The sequence below is a fragment of the Phalacrocorax aristotelis genome, chromosome 10 (assembly GCF_949628215.1).
Source record: "Phalacrocorax aristotelis chromosome 10, bGulAri2.1, whole genome shotgun sequence".
In the NCBI taxonomy this organism is placed as follows: domain Eukaryota; kingdom Metazoa; phylum Chordata; class Aves; order Suliformes; family Phalacrocoracidae; genus Phalacrocorax; species Phalacrocorax aristotelis.
Genome location: NC_134285.1, coordinates 11,341,505 through 11,366,301, shown reverse-complemented (window position 1 = coordinate 11,366,301; position 24,797 = coordinate 11,341,505). Strand labels below are relative to the sequence as shown.

The following is a 24,797-nucleotide window of genomic DNA, read 5'->3' as shown; positions in this document are numbered from 1 at the left end:
ACTTACTGTTATAGAACACAACTGAGATCTGTTATAGAGATACTGAAGACGTTCAGTGCCAAGTCGATACCACAAGCTGCCACTCTGAAGGATGCAATCAGGTAAAAATCTGCCACAATACTTAAGGATGCATTAGCTGAATAGTGTCATTTGTTCTATTAGAGAAGGCACAGATATGTACACTAGTAGCTTTAAGAAGTGTCATGCCACCACCAACTCATTTTTTGAGAAATTAAGCTATTCAAAATTGCATTTAAAGCTTCCTTACTTCACATCGATATTGTTTTACTGTATTTTGGGGATTGCTTGTTTGCTTGCTTTTCATCTTGCTGTTTATCTGATAAAGCACTAACAGCAGAATACTGGCACCACATAACTGCAAATTGAATGGACAGGACAATTTTGCTGTCTCATTGCCAATTGCCCCAAGAACCTCCAGGCTGCAACTGCAGACCCAACATGTTATAGAACGTGCAAAACAAAAATTCAGTATAAAAATCACACTACTAGTATTTCTGAAAACACCCATGTAAGTAAACACCACATATCCTACATACCTAACTGATGCAATGCCTAACTAAATATATAACCATACCCCAACTACATGGATGTCAAAGGAATCATCTCAGTGAGTATTCAGCACTCATACAAATAGTTGTATCAATACCTGAAAATATTCCAAGCTAACTTTTTCTGCAGAGTAAAATTATAAAACAAAAACATTCACTGCTGGGTTGATACAGATGTACGTACGTGTGTAGGCTTTTGCTTATCTACGTTACATATAGATAGAATGGAATTCAAATAAGAGGAGGGATTCCCATTCATTCAATGCATAAATTCTGTATTAATTACAATTTGTGCTGTTTGGTTTACATGTTAGAGAAACATACTTAAGAATTATTTTGCTTTTTCATAGAATTATCTTTTGTAGCTTGTCATCCAGAAAGACCAGTTAAATAAGAGCTACGCTGCTGCTATAAATACAGTACTATCGGTCCAGCTAAGCAAGACCTAAAGGGAAGAAATAATTAGAATATTTTAGAAACCTCTCTGTAGCTACAGAACTGATTTCTTATAAATCATAAAATGAGCCAGAGAATATTAGAACATGACATGAGCAGAATAAAATTACAAAAACATTTTTTACCTTATTTGAGATTGAGATTTAAAGTCCTGCAAATGGAGAAATTTAGAAACCTAAAATTCCTTTAAAATTTTTATTAGTTCATGAAAACCTCATCTCAGTACTGTTGCTGGCCAAGAACACAGTAAAACCATTGGTTTAGAAAGTTTTTCTCCTCTACATTTATACTAAATTATATTAATATTACTGTATTCAAAGACCTTATTTAAAATAATATTCCACAATTGTTTCTGTGGAGATGTTGTAGTTCATTCTTTATACTTAAACAGTGCCCATATCTGCTGTAAACTATCCCTTGTTGAGAAATGAAGCTATTGAATGATATACAACTGATAAGAGTAGTTTGTAGTTAACTTCAGGTCTGAGCAAATGTTTTTATCCCTCTAAAATATTTTCAAAGTAGCTTTGAAAGGGTCAATTTTCAATTTCTTAAAATTAACTCAGAGATACAACATCCATAGGAACCTCACAGTAATTTTCTTAAGAGATTTAATTCATTTATGCTCGAAAGCAAGATTTTAATATCAGCAATGGTATCGTATTGAAGTTAACTTTTTTACTTCTCATACATTTAATATACACATTTAAATGTTCTCAGTGACACACTGCCAATTGCAACTGAAATAGAGATTATAAGAAAAACTCCAAAATTCAAACTAAACCAAAATTCTACAACCCGCTAAGAACAAACATCTATTCTTCCACATCATTTTAACTTTGTGGTCTCCAAGACCAAAAGCAGATACTTGGCTTTGCGTACTGTTTCATGCTAAATAAATCTTAGAGAAATATTTCCAGGGTAAAATTTTTTTTTTTGAGTAGCTGATTGGTTGGTACCTGTCACCTGGTACCTGTATCTCTCTACTGAGCTTCACATAACTTTACCTTCCAGGAGAAAAGCAGCACTTCCAAAATAAGAAAGAGAGGTAAAAATAGTGAATTTTTTACTACAGTTTATCTTGGTGACTCAAAGACAACTTACACAAAACACCTAAGTACACAACGTTTGCTATAAAATGTGTTGCCAGTAATGACATCCAGTGAAATGAAGACAACATATATTTTGAACTTTACAATCCTCTAACCATAACAGAGAACTGATGACTCCTCTGGTGTGCAAACACACCCCGCAGACAACAGTTTCTCAGAATCTGCTCTAGCATCTTTTCTGCTGATTTACTGAGCAGATTCTCTGCTTTCTTTAAAGTGTATGTTTGAGCAGCTAGCACAAGAAAACAAATGTCCGGCTCTGCAGCTCAGCAGAACCTAAAATCAATAGTTATCTAGAAACTGTCATAACATGTAGCTGTGGCCTAGAAAACAAGATTTAAAAAACCCTCAGCACAGCATTCCATGAAAATATTCACAAAATTCTGTTTATACCATTCTTGCATGTATTTTAATCCAAACATTTGCATTGCTAAAGCAAAAGAGACAATAAAGTGGCACTATTCTTATTTGAATAGCATTGCATAGCTACAAAGTGGAGTACATGTTTCAGTGGTTTCACACTATTTAGGCTTTGTTTTGTTCACATATAACATCTGTTTGACCAGCTGTATATTTAGCTAACACTAGGGTTTATGTAAAACACAATTCAAGTTAAAATGGCAGGTTGAGATTTTGGGGAATCATAGATTTATAGACTATCTGAGGTTGGAAGGCAGCTCTGGAGATCACCTAGCCAAAGCTCCTGCACACTGTTGCCCAGGACTGTGTCCTGTCAATTCTTTAATGTCTCCAATGATGGGGTGTTCCAACACCCTTGCAGCAAAAAAAGTTTTTTCTTATTTTTCTTGTACTTCACACTGTGTCCATTACGAGGATGCTGGGAAGAAAATCTTTATCTTCTAAAAAAGGAGGATATTTGTTACAGAAACCACAGAGAGACAAAAAAATGGAACATCACAACATTTTAGTCTTTTTTTTTTCACAACTTTTTACAGATTTTAGCTTTTTACATACTCAAAATCATATAACCTATTATGATGATTTATGTTGAAAGACTCAATTATATGGTCCAAAGAATTGTGATGATTGTTGTCAAGATCCCTCCTGTTCTTATATATGTAATTACAAAGAGCTAATGTGTGTGATATTTTTCAGATAGATCAATAATAATGTGATTAAAACACAAGCGTACTTGTTATAACAAGTTTTATTTATCTGTAATGTACCACTCATGAATGCAAATAAATGTTAAACTAAGTAAGTATTAACAGACAGGCTTTCACCACCTAGCAGATGTAGCAATCTAATTCAGCAGTGCCAATTCTTGATTTAGGTTTTGTTCTGCATGGACTGGAAAATTTAACTTGTGATCTCAGTTTTATTATTACAAATAACTAGTTATTGAGCATGTTAACAGACAAATCAGCAGAGCCAGGATCTCTTTTTTACATTAAGACATGAAAGTGGACCATAAAGGAAACTAGTTGACCAAATCTGTGACTGAGCTAATGCAGCATTAAAATTGAAAAACATACAAACGGAGATTACAAATTATATTGACAACAGAAAAAATACATTAATGACAGTTCACAGCATATGGAATCAAAACAAATTACATTTCCATGGTTAACCACTAGCATTTGATACAATAATGCAGAGCAATGCTAGTAAACTGATTCACATTCTTTTACTGCAAACCGTTAACTCTGACTTTCAAAATAAAATTAATTTCTTTCTTTACAACAGTGGCAGGCTATTTCATACAGATCAATTAAAATGTTTTGTCTCATCAGATCTGTGCCTGATTGTATGAAATCACTGCACTTGGAAGGCAGAAATCCCCAAAGGAACAACCTCACAACAAAAGCAGCGGATTCAATCTTAGAGACATTAACAATATTTTCTGTTCACCATAATCACATTCTAGGACCTAAATCAGACATAACCTGTATGGGACTTTTCATTTTCTCACTGAAGTGTGGTCATTTAATTTTGCACTGAGAAGAAACTCTTCAAGACCAGATAATTATTTTTTTTAATTTTATATTTCATTGCTTCCTAATAGACAGATCTAATGCCCTAGAGATTTTTTAATGCATATGAAAACTGTAATTTTTTCTCCTAGATTGAGGTATCACTACTCTCTAAGGCACAGCCGTATAACATCTCAATGTTTTGTAACTGCCCTTTGATTAATAAATACGTAATCAGCAACTATACACACATTTGTGCTCTAAAGCACAAATTAAATATATCAGAATTATTATATGTATTTACAATGTTTTATATTAAAATATTATTAAGCCTAACAGAAGAATTGCAGGTAGAGTACAAAGGTTACAGCTGAATAATGAAATAAACACCTCACAGAGTCCAGCATGTTCAAGATCTCCTGTTGATGAAGGTCAAAATCCATTAAGGAAGGACAATACTGGACAAGTTGGCAATATAAAGTGGAACTGAAATGCATTTTCTTTTAGATGCTTTTTCTTACTCACCAACAGTGCCAGGTCATGACTCCCAGAAAATAAAGGACATTGTGAATTCAAATGATAACATAGCAACGATGATACTTTCTAAAATATGCTCCTTCTATCATTGTCTGAAAGATCTTTATATTAATTTAATACTGCTGCTCTAGCTGCAGAGGAAGAAAAATGCAGTAGAAAAATGCATTTAAAACCCACTTTGTCTGCTGTAGATGAGGTATATAGTTATTTTGCTCAACAGCTAAGCTTTTCCATAATCCTACAAATATTCCCATGGAGAACTATCTACCCTAGCTAAGAGAGAATGCTGACACATCTACTACGTGAGAAAAAGCTCCGAGGAAATATTACAGGCACATATATTAACAGAACCTATTTGCCATAAAGTCTGGATACCTCGATGATCCTTGCAGGTCCCTTCCAGCTCAGGAGGTTCTATGATTCTGTGAATCCACTAAAGTCCATTGCTTCATGCACTGTATTCAGAATTAAGAAATTGCCAAATGCAAAAAACACCTCTAAAAATAAATGGCCTTTTTGCAACCTACCATATAATTATATCCCAAAAAGATTAGCATCAGTGCAGTGCATCATATTGGCATTTACAAATTGTTGACAAATGGTGTTGGCAATTTTCCTTGAGCAAATCTCCTTGAACCAATTTCTTTCCTTAGAGACAACTGCTTTATTTTGTATCAGTGTTTCACATACTAAGTTGTACCCATATTGAAAAAACTGGTTCCTTAAATATGCTGCCTGCTCAATAAAACTTTGCTCTTTCTGTGAAGTCAATTGTATCTATCTCATTCAGCTCATTACATTTATTAGAAGAAATAGGGCTGGAGGTTTTTGTTTGGTTTGGGGTGTTCTTTTGTTTGGTTTTTGTTTGTTTGTTTGTTTACATCAGCAGAATACAGTAATGGGGTTTATTCTGACTTGTGCAGCATTGGTAGAACCCATTATGGGGGGTTGTGATTTTGAATCTTTTCGCCATACTTGGCACATTTTTAATAAACAAAAACATGAGATCTAAATTCTGTTTACACACTTATAAAAGACATGAGATTAACTATAAGAAAGCAAGTTAATTGTTTAGGGCTGAAGAATAAGAGGAAACGTGTTTTCACTTTCTGTGTTTAACATAAGGGTCTAAGAGAACAACGAATAACCATCTTGAAATGTCATTCCTCGAAAGTAGAATAAAAAAATACTGTAATAAAATATTTCTGTAACAACAGTGTATTAAGATGAAGAAAACCACCTGAAAAGTAGTATCATTGCTTTTACATCAGTACTGTATTATCTCATAGTTATGATCTCACAGTATGGTCACTGTTGAATTGTACAATTAATTATAGGTTTTTTTTAAAAAAGATATGTGAAATTCTAGTAATTGAAATTAAATAAAAATCCAAAACCAAAATTGTTTTGGATAAAAGCATGTAAATAATGCATCACAGTTCAAGTCATGAATTGCTACTATGAATATGTTTTCCATCAATTAAGCCCAAAGCTTCAAATTAATATTCCTAATTAGAGTATCCACAGTATTTCCTAATCTAATAGCTTCTGACTGAAACTGTTGTCCACTTTTGTCATATTCTGATATTAGTTGTGTTACTAACTTTATGACTGCTTGTACTGTTGAGGTAATGACAATTACTACAGCAACTCAATGCATACCTGAAACCATAATCATTTAATAAAAAAATTTATACCCCACAAAGCTTGAAATTTAATTTCTTTCATGAGAAAACTGGTTGAGGAAGAAAAACTAGCCTTGACTTATGGATGTTACTCTGCATTCCCGCTTCTCTGTGTGGAACTCAGGACAATCACTTATAACAAGCCAATGAAAAGATGGGACACTGTTCAGAATTTATTTTCCTGCCCTACATTTAATGCAGAAAGTTATGAAATGAAGTTGACAAGAAATTATCAGTTCACTACTTCACACAGCTACACTTAACCATCTTAAAATAAAATATGATTGGACAGGAAGAGCAACCATTACTTGAGCTGAAAATTCAATTGCGCATGTATTCTGTATTGGCCCCCCTCTTCTTTAAAAAACAAAATTAAGTACAGCATGAAAGACAACTTCTTTAAAATGACTTAACAAAAAGCCACATATAGGCCCCTCAACTGGAAGTACTTGAAAGCATTTCAATCTTCACAGCCCTTAGTCAAATCTCCAAAACAGGTTCTTAGGGAGAAAAAGGTAAGTCTCTTGAGATGTTTGTCCCTACAAACGTCATTTTGCCATTTATAACATCATAATCAAGATGCCTCAACCAATTGATTTTTGCTTTTTCAAATCCAGGAAAAATTAAAAAAAAAAACAAACATAAATGCCACAAATACATCCTGGCTTTCTTCCATTTATCTATTACATATCTATAACTACAGCTTTCTTGACATAAAGTTTCAACTTGAAAATATGTAACTCTGACAACATGATGCAAATAGTACAGCTAAGTAAGTACACTTCTACTGAAACATGCTAATTTTAAATTGGTGTTGATTCTGCAAATTGATCAATTCATGGATTCACAGGCATGGATGTACTATCCCTGTGCAGAGGCTTGTGGATAGCGAATTTAATATGACTTACTATGAATATGTGTTCAATCTATACATAATTTGTACAGGTGTAGTGCTGAAAAACCATTATACTGAAAATTATTAGTGAAAGAACTATGTTAACACCACTTTCAAAAACAGATTTTCATTAATATTATTTCTTAAATAGTTCTAAATAACATTTACAAATACTATAAAGAACAATGTTTACAACAAAATGGAAAGATTTTGGACATATTCAACATTAACATTAATGAAATCAGAACAAGTGTCAGCAGACTGCAAAATTCAGCTAGAAAGAGTTCAACGGCTTGACTTCTCAATTTGGGTATTAACTACTCCTATAGTGCTCCACCCCCATCCCCCAAAATAAATTTAAAAACAAAAATACAAACCCCCACACAAACAAAAGCAAAACAAAACTGAAAAAGAACAAATATCAGAAATCAAAACACGTAATGTTGGAAGAGTATGTGTAAGTGCAGATTTTGAGGTCACTTTGATATTTTTGAAAGCTTTACACAGTGATTTGTGTTCAAAGTCACCATTTAATAAAAAAAAAAATTACTATATATGTCATATATTCCTTTAAATATAACAAAAGCACTTATAAACAGGAGCCTTCTATTTAAAAAAAAAAACAAAACACTGTTTTAAGGATTCTGGAGATGTCGGAATTATATTTTTAATTAAACTGTGATGAAAAAGTATTTTCTTGACTACTTGACAAATACTTACACAAAAAAGGGCATCAGCTGAATAAGAGTCTCTTTTTTGGGATTGGCTGTGAATTCTGGCACAGTTTGAATAATTTTGTTCATTACATTCCTTAGGTAATTTTGTAGCTGCTTGCGTCGCTCTTCTACAAACTTTGCATCCTAAAAATAGAAAGGAAAGAATATAAGTGGTACAAACAATGTTTTTGAATTCTACAATGTAACTATAGAGTCCTAATCAGCATAAAATTTGATCCTTTGATGATCTATGTTTATTGTGCCTATAGAAATATGTTGGCAATATGTAAAAACCCCTTCACTCTGTTTTTCTTAGAGATAAATGAAAATCATGCAACCCAATAAAAACCTGTATCATAAAAATATCCACTGACAGAATGCTGAACTCTCTGCTTGGCAGAATGTTTCTTCTATAGACCAGAATTCTTTTCCTAATAGTAGATCTCCATAAAATACTACAATCTTAGAAAGGCAGTGCATAAAAGTGGCATAGAGGCAGGGGCATAACAATTTATGAGATTCTTTTTGAGATCCAAAATAACCAGTCTTCGCAGGAAGAAATACCGACTTACTCCCACAATTTCTTCACAATTCATACTTTTCAGATACTGGGTACACAAACTCCAGAATAGATTAATATTTCTCCAGCTCTTTTATTATTATGTTACTAAATTATTATTTTGTGATGGAGTTTTCATATAGTAGATTGCTCTCACATAAAAATCTCTCATAAAAATGTTTTACTGAAGTTCCTACAGTATTTTACATCTCTGGATTTGATACTGTATTGGCCCCAATAAATAAAATAATTCTATAAACTCTATATTTGTAAGTCCCTCAGCAGAATTAAGAGTCTAATAACTGGCACAATGCCACACATCCTGTAACTTACATTTAGCTTACACTTCTTCATGTGAGGGACTGCAGTAACAGTGAACTGTACTATAAAGTCTACATATTTAACACTAACATAAGACTATAATAGGTTTATAATGAAATCAGGTGCTGGCTGGTTTGTGCTACAGCCAGTATGCTGTATCTCAGAAATGCAGGCATTCTGATCACCTGATTTAAATGTCAGAGTATGTTCTTTAGGCATGAAGCCAAAGGTATTATTAGACAATTACAGCTCTCAAAGGAAGACTATTATCTATAAATGTGTCTATCCAACCTGTATTATCTGTGTAAGAAAAACCACTGAAACAAATTCTTGTTTCTTGCAAAAAAACTCATCACCAAAGCAGGGATGCTCTTCAAATTTGCGAGGACTACTGTAGAGTTGCTAGAAACTTTATTGACATTTTGTTCTGTTCCTCTCTCTCATCAGGAGAAGTTGCAAAGAAAAGCAATCTTTTTAGGAGACATAAGAAAATCAGAAAAGATTCTGAATTACATTTCTCAAAGTAGTAATTTAAATTCATGGAATTAAAAAAAACCAAACCAACCAATATTAAGTAAGGTATGTTTGCAAATATTGGCAACTAATCCTGTACACTAAAAATAGCCTCATTTTTTATAATTTAAGGAAGTCTTTTCTGCTCTTGTCTTCTATTTGCATGTGATTACTTAATAACATATAATTGTAATTGCTATAACTTTATAATTGCTGAAGATATTCATACTTACAGGCTTCAAAAACTTAGGCAGTGCTTGTGTTGTTTAATTAGGTCCACAAAATTTCAAAATACATAGAGATTCTTTTTTTTTCTAGATATGAACTGACACAGATATCCAGTCCTGTTTCACATTCCAGTTTTATATTAACATGTAATAATCAAGACCAGGGTGAAAATATAAAAAGCTATGTATTATAAGGTTTCCTTTTCCTTTTTTATCAGTCACAATTTTTTTTCAGCACCATACACACACTACACACACAAACTGCGTAGCAAGTGATTCTAGTGTTAACTGATTTACTGATAAACGAAGAAATGAAGTCTGAAAACTCTAGGAAACTGATACTTTATTAAAGAACAAATCTGCATTGTTGACAGTTCATGCAATCCGCTCTGCAGAGTCACTCACCCAGTACTCCACAACTGAGTACAGTTACTACCCAAACAGAACAGAGCAATAGCTTGCTCCATGCCCTGCTGCACTGACAAAGTCTGGACAAATGTGTGGAACAGGTCTACACAAGCTGCTGGGAAATGTTAATGCAAAAATTTTAATATGTGGCAACACATATTATTAGAATAAAAGGGAATGCTAATAATAAAAGTGTAGTGCACGACTAATTAACTAACATAAATTTTATTATTTTTCCTCTTTTCACTGATATTTTTGTTCCTACTGGATTCTTTGACTGGCTCAAGAACAGCCTCATCTTCCCATCTTTTCACTTAAAGGATTTAAAGTATCACATCATCACATTGGTAGGGACACTAATTTGATACCACCAGCTGTGCAGGGCAGAAGACAAGAAAGTGTGGCACACCGGAGATCTCAGAGAAGAAGAAAAAATTTGTGGAACAGCTTTGGCTCTGAAAGCTTTAACCACATGAGTAGTGGTAATGCTTGGCAAGTGAGACCATTTCAATTACGGAGTAATTCGCTCCCCTGGTCTTACTTGACTTTGTAAAACGGAGGAACAAGGAGCATTGCTTTGCTCTACAAGCCTACTCCTAGTGCAGACACAGCCTCAGCTTAGAGCCATTCCAAAGAACTGGCCTCACCCCCACTACACTTCCTTGATAGTACTTTCATGACTTCTATCAATTATGTTTTCAAGCCCCCAAGAAAATATCAATTTTTGAAGTACCACATTCATTAGCATTTTTTCAGTTTTTAAGTTTTTTTGGTCACAAAGCCTCAACAAGAGTATTTTCAGTGAAATAATTTCAATTATATTAAAACTTCCTCTTCAGCAGAAGCTGCATTCTTTTAGTATCTTCTGTACTGCACACATTCTTAAATAAATGCATCTTTTTTCACAGGCAGGACCACTTTGTTACAAACACAGGAGCAAAATGCTGAATGTAGGTACTTTCTATCCCTTGTGTTATTGCAAAGAATATAATTAACTACAGATAATAACAGCACAAAGGAGTTTTCTAATTAAGACTGCCAGAACATGCCTGGGGAACACATTTTTGCTGTTTACAGCTGATCGAATTAGAAAATATAGCGCTTTTTTTCTGCCATTTATTCAAGTGAAATACAGAAAAACTCAGGAATTAAACTCAGCCTGAAAACAGTTAAAAATGGGCTTAAAAGATGTAAATTTGATCTCTAAAACAAATAGTGAGCAATCTACCATGAAATTCTGTACCATGTACTAAGGCCCATTTGTCCTTACCAGAAGTAATGTAAACCAAGGTAAAAATGATTTAGCTGTAGGTCTACACTTATCACTAAACATGCATTTTGCAACAGCATGTTGGCTACTCAGAGGAATTATTGTACCACTCAGTTGTTACTGCCAAGTTGTTGCAGTAATAAAGAGATTTTGTCACAAAATAGTAAATAGAATAACTGGTAATAGAAAACCAGAATTGGTTCAAAGCCTGGCCCATTTTATCAGTAAGGTAACTGTTTTTTCATTGGACCCAATTATCTACAACTGAAATCTAGTTAGTGTTTTATATTCCAACTCCTAAATGATATTTTTATTTACAAGCAAAAAGTAAAGGGAACCATTTTGATTTGGAACTGTACCAGTGGAAAAAAACCCCATACTTTTAGTACAGATCTTTGGTGATTGTATGAGATTGTACCTTTCAATACAAATCTACACTTCCATATCTACTCACACAGGAAACAGCAAAGATCTTGCCATAAGATTCAATATACAGATTTATGCATGCTTGATATGAATGTACTGTGGGGACACAAAGTAATTTTGTTAAAATTATAACTACATATGCTTTTGCAAAAAACCTTACATTTTCACAGTATTAAAGATCAGATTCTATTTCATTTTTAGGAAAATAAATGCATGTATAGGAAGATAAAGTAACAGTACTAAATAAATGCACACTTTCACGATCTCACTTAAGAGAGATCCTGCTAACACAATTGAAAAAGGAGACCTGCTCTCAAAAATATGGATGAGTCAAGGGTATTTTCTGAAATTCAGCTAAGAAAAATGTATAGAAGAAAGTGAATGGGTAAGATGAATAAATAGAGGTCTTGTCTCTAACAAGGAAAAATAACTTGTTTCTTGAACCATCAAGCCAGTCATTTGACCAGTTGGGATCTGAATCACAAGGAAGATCTTTTCCTTCTTCATAAATGCCTCTTTCTATTTGTAGGAATGCATTATTAATTTTACCTGCCTTTATTACATATGTTGCTTTTTTAAAAAAGCAGCATCAGCAGGAGCTGTGGACAAAAAAAAGAGTAAATTCTTTCAAATCTGGCTATAAAAATAAATTTTGAATAACTGTGGCACTGATATTTTTTTTCCACAAGCACATACCAAAAATGGTACTAAAACCAGCATTATACATATTTGTTCCTATACTTTCAAGAGCTGTAACTGTTTATAGGACACAAATTATATATAATTTGAAATTATTACAGAAAAATCAGACTGTTCTATATTAAGCTTTTCTCCATTTTTATATAGAACATAATAGATCCTTCCATAACCAATTTGGGAGCACATGTTTTTAAGCATTTTCCTGAGTCAGGCCCTAGATGCTGCTTTGGCAAGTCTTTCCATGAAGGTATTTGAACAATTGGCTACAGTCTTACTAACTTTAAAACCAAAAGTCAAGGATAACTGTCCCTTTTGGTTCTTCTAACTGGGTCCAGTGGTAGACTGAATCATCCCTTGAAAAGGAAACTTGAAGAAATTTAACTCTTAATTGCCACTTGTAAAACATCTCTTCCCGTATTCAAGGTAAGGCTAATCCCTGACCCCACGGCACCACAGGGGGCAAAAGAATTTTCGAAGTAGGCAGGAGCTCAGCTTTCAAGCTCTGAGATTTCTTGTCAACTCAAAAGATAAACTCTTTGGAGCCATATATCCTCAGTGTAAGGGAGTATTTATGGACAGCTACTACTGCTCTTTGTAATGATGCTGAAATTACCTTACTGTACTTGAAAAGAAGCTCCAATCTGACCAAAGAGAAAACCTCACATATTTGGCACCACCTGATTAACAATCCATGAAAGCATTCTGTGCACAGAAAAGGGACTAGTACATGCAGAGATACATGACCTTAACCATAATCCATTGCCCTTCCTAATCGATTAAGAATCCCTCTCTCACTGTTAAAAGAAAGTGTGCTATATAGAAAGGGACTCAGTTACATAAAAAGTGTTTCTATTTTGTATGTATGTTACACTTTTAAAAGTTACATAAAAATTACGGATTCTGAGATATATCTCTGTAGGGCATCTTGGCCACATTTACCACAAATTTATGCAGAGTAAACTTACATTGTACAAAAATTTTTAATTGAGACTTAACAAGTCAACATTCACCTTCAATTTGTAGGCATATTTTCTCAAAAATAAAGCTACTATGCTTCCTGCACAGACTACCATCAAAGTTAGTTCCTAGCCCAGAGTTCAAGAGCATATACTTTTGATTAAGAGTCTACAAAATTTCAGTCACCAAGCAAAACTGCTTCAGATTGCAGAATCATCAAAACACATCTGGGAAAATATTTTTAATCTGAAATTAATGTCTCCCAAAATATTTTATTAAATTCTTTTTGCGTGAGAATTTGCCAAGTTACTGGCCACAGCAAAATGCTAGTATCAAATTACAAATCTCTAAAAATAAGGGTACATAATGGAAATCTTACAGACTCTCAACAGATACTAGAAGATTATGTTAAGCTATAAAACTAAAAAGTGGATTCTGACGTACCATATTTTATGTTATGTTGTTTTGCCGTTTTTCATTACAAGCCAAGTTCATTCCAACTTGCAGTTTAAATTGTTTCACACAACTGCTGGTCTTTCATATACACTGTTAGTATGTAACAGATGGCAAAACATTGATATTCTTCATTATTAATGGAACAGCTCTCTTAAGATTTTTCAAATATTTTCCATCAGCTATTGGAAATGGTATGATTGCCATGGTTACACGCCATGACTGAGGGACAGATAAAACACTTCTATATTCTGGGTTTGGTGCTGTTGCAGTCAACATAACATGCACTGCTTCTGATGTTCTAAACATTATTTATCATTTAACTAACCTCCTAGTGTTAGCAGGGGTGGGGGAACAAAACAAAACCAAACCAAGAACGAGAAGAGCTCAGGGCTCAGTCCGACTCAATTAAAATAAAAGGAAGTATGGCTTTAGGACTTTAATGAGAGCTGCATCAGCCTTTGATACCACACGATGCATCGCATCCTAAATAAAACTGACACTAGTGCTATTCAAAGTTGAACTTGCAAATGCAGAAATAAACTCGGGTTATTCTAGTGTAGCCTAATACTTTTCATCGTCTTGGTCAACCAGTCTTAGCAAGCTGTTAACCTCAAAACAAAGCTGGAAATCAGAAGCTGAAATGGGAGCTAATTAAACATTCAAGTGCTGAGTCATTCTCACTCTTTAGTGATTAAAAAATAGATAGCAAGTATTAATTTTTACAGGCTAATTGACACCTTTGCAAAGGTCACAATAAAACAAGACTGGAATACCCCTGTCCTTCAGTAACTACTGCATCATTAAAATTTTATGGAGGTACAGTTTCCAATATTAATTATACCAAATACTACCATATTATACCAAAATAATCTGAAAATTATTGAAACTATGTGACCTTAAAATTTCCATTCTACCGGTATTGCCAGTTTCTGTACAGCAGAATCAGGCTAGCATTATACAAGAAAACAAGGGTATACAATACATGAAACTGCCATTTTTCCCATCCCACTGTGAGATTTTTTTGTACATTTAATGTTCAGTAGAACAAACAGGAATTTAAGAGGATGAGATATAAAGAAATAATCAAGGAACTGTCAGTTTTGAAAAGAAATCTATCTTTCTTTAAACAGAGACTTACTACATAATTGTAGCTATTACTCTGTGTATCTCTACTAAAATAGTTGATGCATTTCCATCTCCAACTATGGGTTCATTTCAATGATACCAGAAAGTAAGTAATTTGAAAAAGGCATTGCTGCAAAACCATCCAACAGCAGACATGCTAAAGGTGAGCTACGGTCCTGTCAATGCCCTCAGTCTAGGACAAATTTATATGGACAATTGCAACATTTTCATTAGCATTTCTAAATTTTTGAGACTTGAGGCATCTCCTGCAGTACTATGCAGAGCTGCTCAGCACAGCTTACCTATTCAGTAAGCAAATGGTTGCTCAGCAGCTGTGCCAGCCTTCTCAGATCACCAAAAGAGTTGCAAGCTCAATCTATGAAAATATGGTTTTTATTCAAATGTTAATTAAAAAAAAAAATCTTACCTATTATTTTGAGTAAGAGGGTAGTTTATATATCACAGCATTATAGCTACTAAGGTTTATGGTCATACTAAGGTTCTGTCTGTGCTTTCTTAGAATACAATGCTGCTGTATAGCATCCTCTAAGCAAGCCAAGAACACAAGCATGTTAACAGATAGATAAATGCATGTAGACCCCAGACCCTATCAAAACAGCAGACAATTCCATTTTGATAATTTCCTCCCGTGTAATAAATCTCAGTCAAACTACGTCTTGTAACTCTCTAAATTCGCTAAGGCATTTACAGAACCCGGGAACCAAGTATGTTTATTAAGGCATCCGGCATTTTCAAGCTAGCAATATCAACCATCCAAAAGGCTAAACTTTCTCAAAACCTCTTTGAGAAAAAGGGGTTAAAAATTACTAAATATATCAACAGAAAGAAAGCAAGCTTGAAAATAAAACTAAAATTGATGTCTTTTTAGTGTTGTGTTTAATGCCATTTAATTACTAACATTATGCTAACAAAATCCAGTGTGATCTAAATATTTTGTTATTTAAAGACATAAATGCCAACCATGTGTCAATTTGTCAACTGGTCAGGAATCAGCTGTTCATTAAAAAGCATCAATAGAAGACTGCAGCCTTTAGCAAGACCCCTAGGGCTTATCTTTTGGTTAGCTGTTGAACAGGGAAATTCTATTTGTTTTCTCCTCAGACCAAATATTATCAGTCTACTCTTTATTTTTTACTCAGGAGATTCTGGAAACTACCACAACAGTTCATGAAACTGAGATCCATATTTTCACTAGCCTATGTTACAGTAATGACTACCAACAATATTAGTTAAAATGTGTTTCAGCTCAGTGCTTCCCCCCCAACACTGCAGTTTTCTTTCTTAACTTCTTTCTTTTATCAGGGTTGAAAATGCCCTGAAGACCAATAAAGACAGACTCTAAATTTAAAACAACAACAAAAAAACAACCCCAGAACCCTTTAGAAACATGGTACGCACAGTGCTTACAGAGTACAAGCTTATACATACAAGCTTACCTTCCCTTAAAAATAAAATAATTAATTTTAAAAAATTTTTAAAAATAGCGAAGAGCCAAACCCACACACAGATTAACAAAAACCTACAATTTCTCTTCTATCCTCTCAGCAAGTGAAAGAAATTGCTTTTGATATTGCCCACAAAGTTCAGTAACAATTGTTTCTCTACCATGTTTCAATAAATATTGCCCCTTCCCAGAAAAAAAAACCTTCAAACAGAACTTATGCCTCTTGTCTCATGTTGGATGGTTCTAGCAAGTCAGGAGGGGGAATGTTAAGAGAATATGGATGGGTGCAGACTAGCACAGAACTGCTGATAGAGAATGGTTACAGGGAGCCACACAACAGCCCAGACACCAGTCTCCTGGCTAACTTCTCCCCTGACAGATCTGGCTAAGATTACAGAAGTCTTGCTGAGTCTGCTGATAACCAGCAAGATCTGCAAGAAGGCTGCTACCTTCTGGCTACTGTCTATAGCTGTGGGCTAACAGTATCCAAAACATGTTTATTTGAAGTGTTTTGACTCTAGCAAGTAAAAGTATGATTTTGAAAAAAATTAATACAGCAGTTTACCATCCCATCTGTCAAACAGTGGCAGGATACAAGATGGTCTTTGAACTTTGCTCCTACTCAAAAGGCTAGATGCTCCTTTAATAGAAATTTTATTTAGATACACTCTGATAGGACAATTCTATTTCCTAAAATAAAAACTGAATGAATGAGGAATATTAATATCAAATGTCCATTATTTATAGTGCCTTCATATAAAGATATTTTACATGGTACAATGAGGAAAACCAGATTTTGCATGCAGGAAGCATCTCCAGCATTTCACATGATCTGAAGTATTCAATATTTAGCTTTCTCCACTTTTTAAAAAATTAACATTGAATATGTTTAGCACTAGCTGTAGAGCAATTAAGATTAGAATTTGCCAATATTTACAAAAGAATACATTTCAGGGGAAAAAAAAAATCAAGCATATTGATAACTACAGAAAGACAAAAATGTGGGTAAAATTTCAGATTCAGAGAAAGGACGTTTTAGTTTTATTTCAGTAATCAGGTGCCCCTGCTAAGGTCTCTCTGAAAGGAAATTTATTAATTCAAGTAACTTGGTAATTTAGCATCACCATCACAATAAGAAATAAATTTAGAAAATAGTATTTTCATTTTATACCAGGACGCTACTAGAATACCTAAATAATGTATGAGTTGTTATAAAACTGCAGTATTTTTATCTAGTAGATGTCCAAGCAGCATGTGAATTACATTACTTTCTCCCCCACACCCACCCCCTATCCCCCAATGTCATGATGTAAAGCAACGCTATCTGAACTGTTTCTATGGGCTCTATCTTCAATAATTTGTTAGAATAAATTGCTTCCCTTAACTATAGGATTACAGGACAGGAAAAAATAAAAACACCTCTTGACAGGCAAAATTTTGTTTTGCAGACCCTAAATGTTCCTTCTTCCTAACTTTTAACAGCAATTAATAGCAAGTTTTTGTAACTTGAAAAGAAAAAACTCAATTTACTTTTTCATGAAATCTTACACTTGAGCACCAAATGAACACATTAATTCAGTGAGACATTCTGAAAGAGATGGAGAAGTATGAGTTGGGAAACTGTTTACCTTTTAAATTAAACCACCAAAAATGAAATATACTACTCTCTGCAGTGTGCTAGCTTTAACCTTCGCACTGGGTTTTGGGTAACCCAGACATTTCATTCCTCAGAACTTGAAGGTGAAGTGTTTGCTATAAAGTATCTGTAACAGAAAAGTCAACCATTTCCTACTGACTTATTTCTCTTCTCTTAGATAGTGATATGACAAAAAAATGGAAATGAAGAAGAACTCAATGCTCTTTTCTAAGTGCTGTATACATAAAACATCAACTGCAGTCTTTTCCAGTAGAAAACCCAAAGGATCTGGATTCAAAATCTGAAATACTCTGTAGTCCCCATCAGTGTGCAGGTGGCAGTGACAGAAAAGAGGTGTGCTGTGACTAGAAATCTTAATAATTACGCCAAGTGTGAATTATTTTTATTTCTATCTGTATGATACTTCAATTAAGTTCCGTATTTGAAAACTAGATTGTATGAATTTAATCTCAGTGGCTATTTAAAGCTCATACTTCTCTGAAAATTAAACCTTCCAGTTATGAAGTAACATGGTGAACTTAGAGGGCAAAGCTTCTTGTATGGCTTTAGAATGCCATAAAAAACAGTGTTACAGAATTAACGCATATGGATATACATATAAGGTTAATCTGAGTACCCTTCCCAATTTGAACGGAATACAAATGTAAAATACATTTTACATTTAATACATAAATTAATACAAATAAAAAACTTTTCTTTTTAACCACACTACAGCACAAGCATGTCTGTTCTGTTTATATTAGCTACAGTTTTTCCTAAAACCAACAAGGCAAAATAGTATATCAAAATAACTCAATATACTAGTTAAGTCCACCAAGAGTGTTGAAAATTAAAATCTACTCACTTTGAAAATCAAGAATAATATAGAATTTAAGCATCTATATTACAACATCCAAAAATCAGAATAAGTAAGCATTAATGAAAGCAATCTAACTTCAAATTTTTAATTTATAAACTTAAGGATTTATATTTCAAAAGCTTTTCTCCTTTAATAAATGTATTCCATTTCTGAAACATCAGAGAGTCATAATTTTCTACTAATCCTACTTTAAGACACTAGATATTAAAGCTTAGCACTAAGAAATATTATTTAGCCACTGCCCCAAAGGCATTAGCTAGAAGTTTTCCTTTCTTCTCTGCTTTCTAAGTCACAGCTCCCTATGACAGTATGACTTTGACAAACTAATCTGATGAAGGATAGTTTCTATGAGCTCTCAACCCCATAAAGTACAAAAGCACATATATCTGGACTTCTGATTTTAATGCAAGTCAAACACATACTTAAATTTTAGGATGTCCTAAGTGCTTTGCTGAATCAGGACACAAAACCACCCAAGTCTAGAATGAAAATACTTCCTTCCCAGAGATTCTTTCTGAATCATCCTCTTTTCACACATTCCATATTTCTTCTGTTATTGCCTATGTACTAGTTAAACAGGAATTGGTACACTTCCTTTTTTAAAATACGTATTCCAAACACTGCCAGTACATTAACTATTACAATCACATTTGCTATCACGGCAATAAAATGTACATATGCTTGCAACTTGTGAATTAAAGCCTTTAAACCACAAAGATGATTTTCCATGTCAGTCTAGAATTACTGGTAGTGTTTTTATTAATGTGATGGTCTAAGATTTTTATTGGAATAGAAGTGAAGTTGGAAAAGGTATGAACACAGGGCCTTCTTTCTGTCAGTCCTGAATGCTCATCTGAGAGTCAACAGTATCTCACAGTTTCACTGGATCACAATAGCAAAATACACACTGTGTTAATGTATATATACAAGCTATGTAAAATATTGTGTATTGTAGTGAGCTTTGGACAACAAACATTGAATTTTGAACTCATATTCTGTACTATAAATGTGACTTATTATGGCAAATACACAGGTCTTGTCTTGAGGAGGCAGAAATAGCTCTACTGAATATATCAATACCCTTAAAAGAAAATTATGTAACATCATGCTCTCTGAAAAATACAAGCAAAACACTCTCTCCTCAGCCCAACCCAATAGCAGCTACCTCCCTCTTCCCCACAGAAAAATACTTCCACAGAAGTTGACAAGAAAAGCTTAAACACCAGAACTGTATCTTAGATTCTTGCAGGTATCTGAGCACTTCATGCCACAGAGACAGTATAAAACAAGTGAAAAAGAGGAAGCAGAGGATCCAGTACTGGAATCTTCATGGAAATGCACTGGTCTGGCAACCTCTGTCCCTAACCCAGAAAGGCTCCCCTCAGATAAACCTCAAGGGCAGCTTACCACTCAACCACAAACCGAAACAATACAGGACAGCACTGCTTCCTTGACTTAAGCGTGATGAAAAGCCTCGCGGCTTTTTACCTTGCCAAACTTGGGGAGCGGGGGCTTCCTTAAAATACCTTAGTCTTCCCATGCTCCTCCTCCTTTTATCTGTTTCCAAGGGGAGTTTAGTACCTCCATCCCTAGGTCTAAAAAGCATCTTTAAAAAGGCACCCAGCCCTGAAGAGACAGGTCCTGCTAGCCCAAAATGGCCAATCAACTTTTTACAGTAAGGAAATACATAACAAAGGTTACATATCAATGGCATAATGTGAAACTCTTAAGAGCAAAACCATTAAAATTCGTACTCTAATTTGAATGGCTTCAAATTACTTCACATATACACACACAGAGCCAGACTTTACTTGATAAACTTTTAAAAACTTCTAAAAACTTGATAAACTTTTAAAAAACAATAAACATTATAAGCATTGATACAAGCTATATTCTGTTTTCTTTTATTTGCAGTAAAATCTTTACCTTCTATACCTTTTAATCCTAAAATAGTTATCCTGTAGACTGTCTTCACTATCTTCAGCAACAGGCAAACAGACCAGACACTGATGAAGAAGAAGCTAAGCTGGCAGGAAAAAAATATGGAAGCCATCTGCCCTGTTAGTGCAAAGGCAGGATTTCTGCTCACAAAAATGGGAGAAAGATAAAGACCCTGGTGAATAGAACTTGCAGAATTTTAAGATACATTCCAGAAGCCAACTTCATATGTATCCTAAATGATGTTTTTGATGCTGTCATATGCATATATGTGTATATATGTATACACAAATAGATATCTTTTAAGATAGATAAACATAATATTTACAAACTTTTAAAATCATGACATAAGCCAGATAATCTACAATTTAACTTAGTCACTGATACGTGAGAGGGACATATTTACTTTATTGGACTAGCATTTGGAGGGAAACAAAATATGGCTAGAGAAACAGCTCACAGACTGCAGTTGCATGGGCGAAAAATAATAGAATCAAAGAATGGTTTGGGTTGGAAGGGACCTTAAAGATCATCTAGTTCCAACCCCCCTGCCATGGGCAGGGGCGCTTTCCATTAGGCCAGGTTGCTCAAAGCCTCATCCAACCTGGCCTTAGAAATTACGAATGATGTTTGCTCTCAACATTTTGTCCTAGACAGAAAACTTACTTTAGATTTCTGTGTTGGTCCTCCTACGCAGCTGAGGAGTCATGGCAAAGTCACTCTCTTCTAATCTCAGAAAAGTGCTGTGTATTCTTTCCATACAGGGTATCCAATGTTTTAAAGGAAAGCAAAGGATATCATGCAGTCAAGTCAGCACTCAGAGAAAAGCTACCTATTCAATTTCTACACACTTAGACAATCACTGAATTCACATCTTCAGTGAAAGCAAAGACCATTTCTATTTTGATATGTCCTCTATTGGGACAATACCCTTGCAAGAGAATACTTAATTCGATGTTTATGCAGTTACTAAAATCCATTCTTTAAGTGTTACAACCTGCTCAATGCAGAAGTAGCAACTGAGATTTTAAGGACATTGCAACATTCAAAAAATTAGAATAATAGGTCCAGTAAATACACACATATTATTACTTAACCATTAGTCTGAAAGCAACATTTCAGGAAGTGAGACACCAACACAGCACCAACCAAGGTTCAGAAGCTACATGTAAGGGCTCATCTTAAATGAAAAAAATTAAGCTATATTTCTATTCAAAAGCATACAAGGGATCTGTTTGCAGTCAAGTATTATGATCGTATGAAGCATCTCTTCATAAGCTTCACATAACTCCACAAACTCAAGACGTAGAGTGGGCTGGCTCACAGAACCAAACCAGTGTTTTGGACATTAGAAACCTGACAGGAAGCAGTACTCACAAAGACTTAAGCTGTGTTAATGAAAGTATGAATTCAAAAGATCTGAAGTACCTGAAGGCTAGCTAAAAGGCAAAAATGTATTTCTTGCAAGAAAACCATAGTTTGAAACTACAAGTCTTGGTATATACACCTACATATAAAATACTTAGCAAACTACAAACCAGGCTGCTACATGAGGAACATGTTTTAAAATTACAAAACCAAACAGTTCAAGTGTTAAACATGCAGTTCAAATTTAAGTTTTAAGTAAAATGACTGGCAGTTTAAGAAAGTACAAACGTATAAAAAGAGTATATGACATTTCTCTTATGCAACAAAAGAGAACAAATACATTTCTTGTTTTCACTGAAACAAAACATGAATAAACTGAAGGAAGAATACTTATTCTTGCAAGGACTACTTATAAAGATTTTTACAACTATTTGCTACCAGCACTGAGATCAACAGTAGAAAATACACAGCATGGGCACTAGTATATATGAAACTTAACAATAATGCTTGCAAGGCTCCGTGAGTCAAGTTTTCCTTCAGTAATTATCTGTTCTGACTTTATTCAAAGCAACATTTATGAATCAAATTTTTTCATTGCTTTACATTAATTCTAACTTATTATATTCAAACATTTAAACTGATACACTGAAAAGGTTACCAACCTAAAAGGCAAATACACACTCTTTGTAACTGAAAAAAGGTTACCTGTCCAAAGCAGTGTTCTTTCCTTTCCTCTGTTCATTTTCTACTAATTGGTTTTCTGTATATTAAATTTATGTTTCCTCAAGCATTAAAGCTAGTTTCTAATCCTACATACATTATTTGTTGAAAGATCATGAACATGAACTGTTAAGTTGTCCCAACTTATAGCAAACAAGTGATAGGCAAAAATACATTAAAAACATATATGGTTAGTATTAACATAAATATTAGATTCTTAATCTATTGTTTTACAATTGTTAAATCTTTTCAGATCCCACATGCAATAATAAATACTTAATTTTCTCCCTTCTTAAAATCCTCATGCAGCTGAAATTCTGCTTTTTAAAAAAATTTTCCCTGTGTCAAACTCTGCAACTTTGCATTTGAACCTGATCCCCCTCATTTCTATTGCAGTAAGCAGGAAAAATATGCATAAGGATTAACAGTTTTCCATAGCTTTTTCTACATTACTCTCTTCTAGTCAAGTTCCCTCCTCAGAGCTCCAATGTTGTGCATAGCAAAACAGTGGACAGTATTTGGTGACTCTGCAGTAGTGGTTCTAGGTCATTCTGTACAACATGGTGTCTCCTTGGGGTCTTGGAGGTTCCCTCAATCTGAGACACATAATTGAACACCAAATTTAGTGCTGGTATCAAGGGAGGTATCAATTACAGCAAAACCCTTTTTCAGTGCCAATAATATTTAGAGTAAGTGTATCACCTTCATTAGCCTCACAGTACCAAGCTCAGTGTATTGAAGACATGCAATTAATAACATTCAGGTACAGACCTGAAGGATACAAAAGCACACAACACCATTTTCCAAAAGCTGTAAAATAGTAATTTTTAGCCATTTCCACGTGGAGGACTATGTTTTACCAGTATGTTATTTGGACATCTAATAACACTGAAGATTTTTAAAGGATATGAAAAACACAGATTGACGTAAACTGAACAGATACTTTTGCTAGCAGAATTTAGCTATTGAAACTGCTCTTTAGGCACTGAATAAGATTGTATTGATTAATCTAGAAATGGGAAGACAACTGCAATTCTATTAAAAACAGTGTAACTAGTATCAGAAAGAAAAAAATTTCTATTGAAATCTAACAGCATTTAGGGAAGGGAAAGCAAGCAAAGGGAACATGCTTTGGTAGCCACTAAAGCTAAAAAAGGAATATTGGAAAGAGTAGTATTGATTCTATCGCTTCTAATGCTTATTACCAAATATTTGCATGTGTAACATCCCACACAAATCCCTCGTCCTGAATGGAAAGTTCTACAGAATTCCAGGACAGACATTCCCACATGAATTAATTTATTTTACACTGAATTTTCAAACCTTACAATTACTTCAACTTACTCTGTCATGGAAAGGAGGGCGATCTCAAGGCCCTTAACCCATCTGAGTCAGTCACACAGTGCAATGTGTTCCAAGGATCTGCTATTTCTGCTAGATCTGTAATTGTTCCTGAAGCATGATCCACCATACTGCACAAAACATTGCAATGTTCCTAAATGCAATACATACTATGACATGGTACAGAAAATCGCACCACTAAAAGGACAAAAATTTGTGTACATAATGTGCTGTGGAAATAAGCTCTTATGTGATAAACTGAGGTAAGCTCTTGCAAAGCTGGTGTGAAAGCACTACTGCAGCTTGCAAACTGTTTAAAGCTGGCATCCAGAAGTATAATCACTAATCAATTCCTATTATACAACTGGCTTATGTGTCATTATAGGAGTCTTTCAGGAGTGTAAAGGATGGCACCCATTTCTTACCATAAAGAAAAGATACTTTTTCTGAGATCTGATATGCAGAAAGTGATTGTTTGCTTATATATGATTAAGGTAGAATTTTGGCCCAAAGCTAAAGCAGTGAAAGAATAAGCGATGCAAATTTTTTAATGAGTTGCAAAACTGATAATTTTCTTTGCATCA

At 34.2% G+C, this 24,797-nt stretch overlaps 1 protein-coding gene across 5 annotated transcripts in view; it reads right to left on the bottom strand.

Moving 5' to 3' along the window:
* The window catches only part of SNX29 (sorting nexin 29), a 150,932-nt gene that overhangs the window by 39,403 nt on the left and 86,732 nt on the right, over positions 1 to 24,797 (bottom strand). For 2 of the 5 annotated variants that reach the window (XM_075105225.1, XM_075105221.1), the window contains exon 20: positions 7,909 to 8,048. In XM_075105225.1, the coding sequence (XP_074961326.1) occupies positions 7,909 to 8,048 (140 nt within the window). Of the gene's footprint in view, positions 1 to 530; positions 8,049 to 24,216; positions 24,345 to 24,797 lie in introns of those variants that run through there. The other 3 variants (XR_012662492.1, XM_075105223.1, XM_075105222.1) reach the window with 3 other exon arrangements.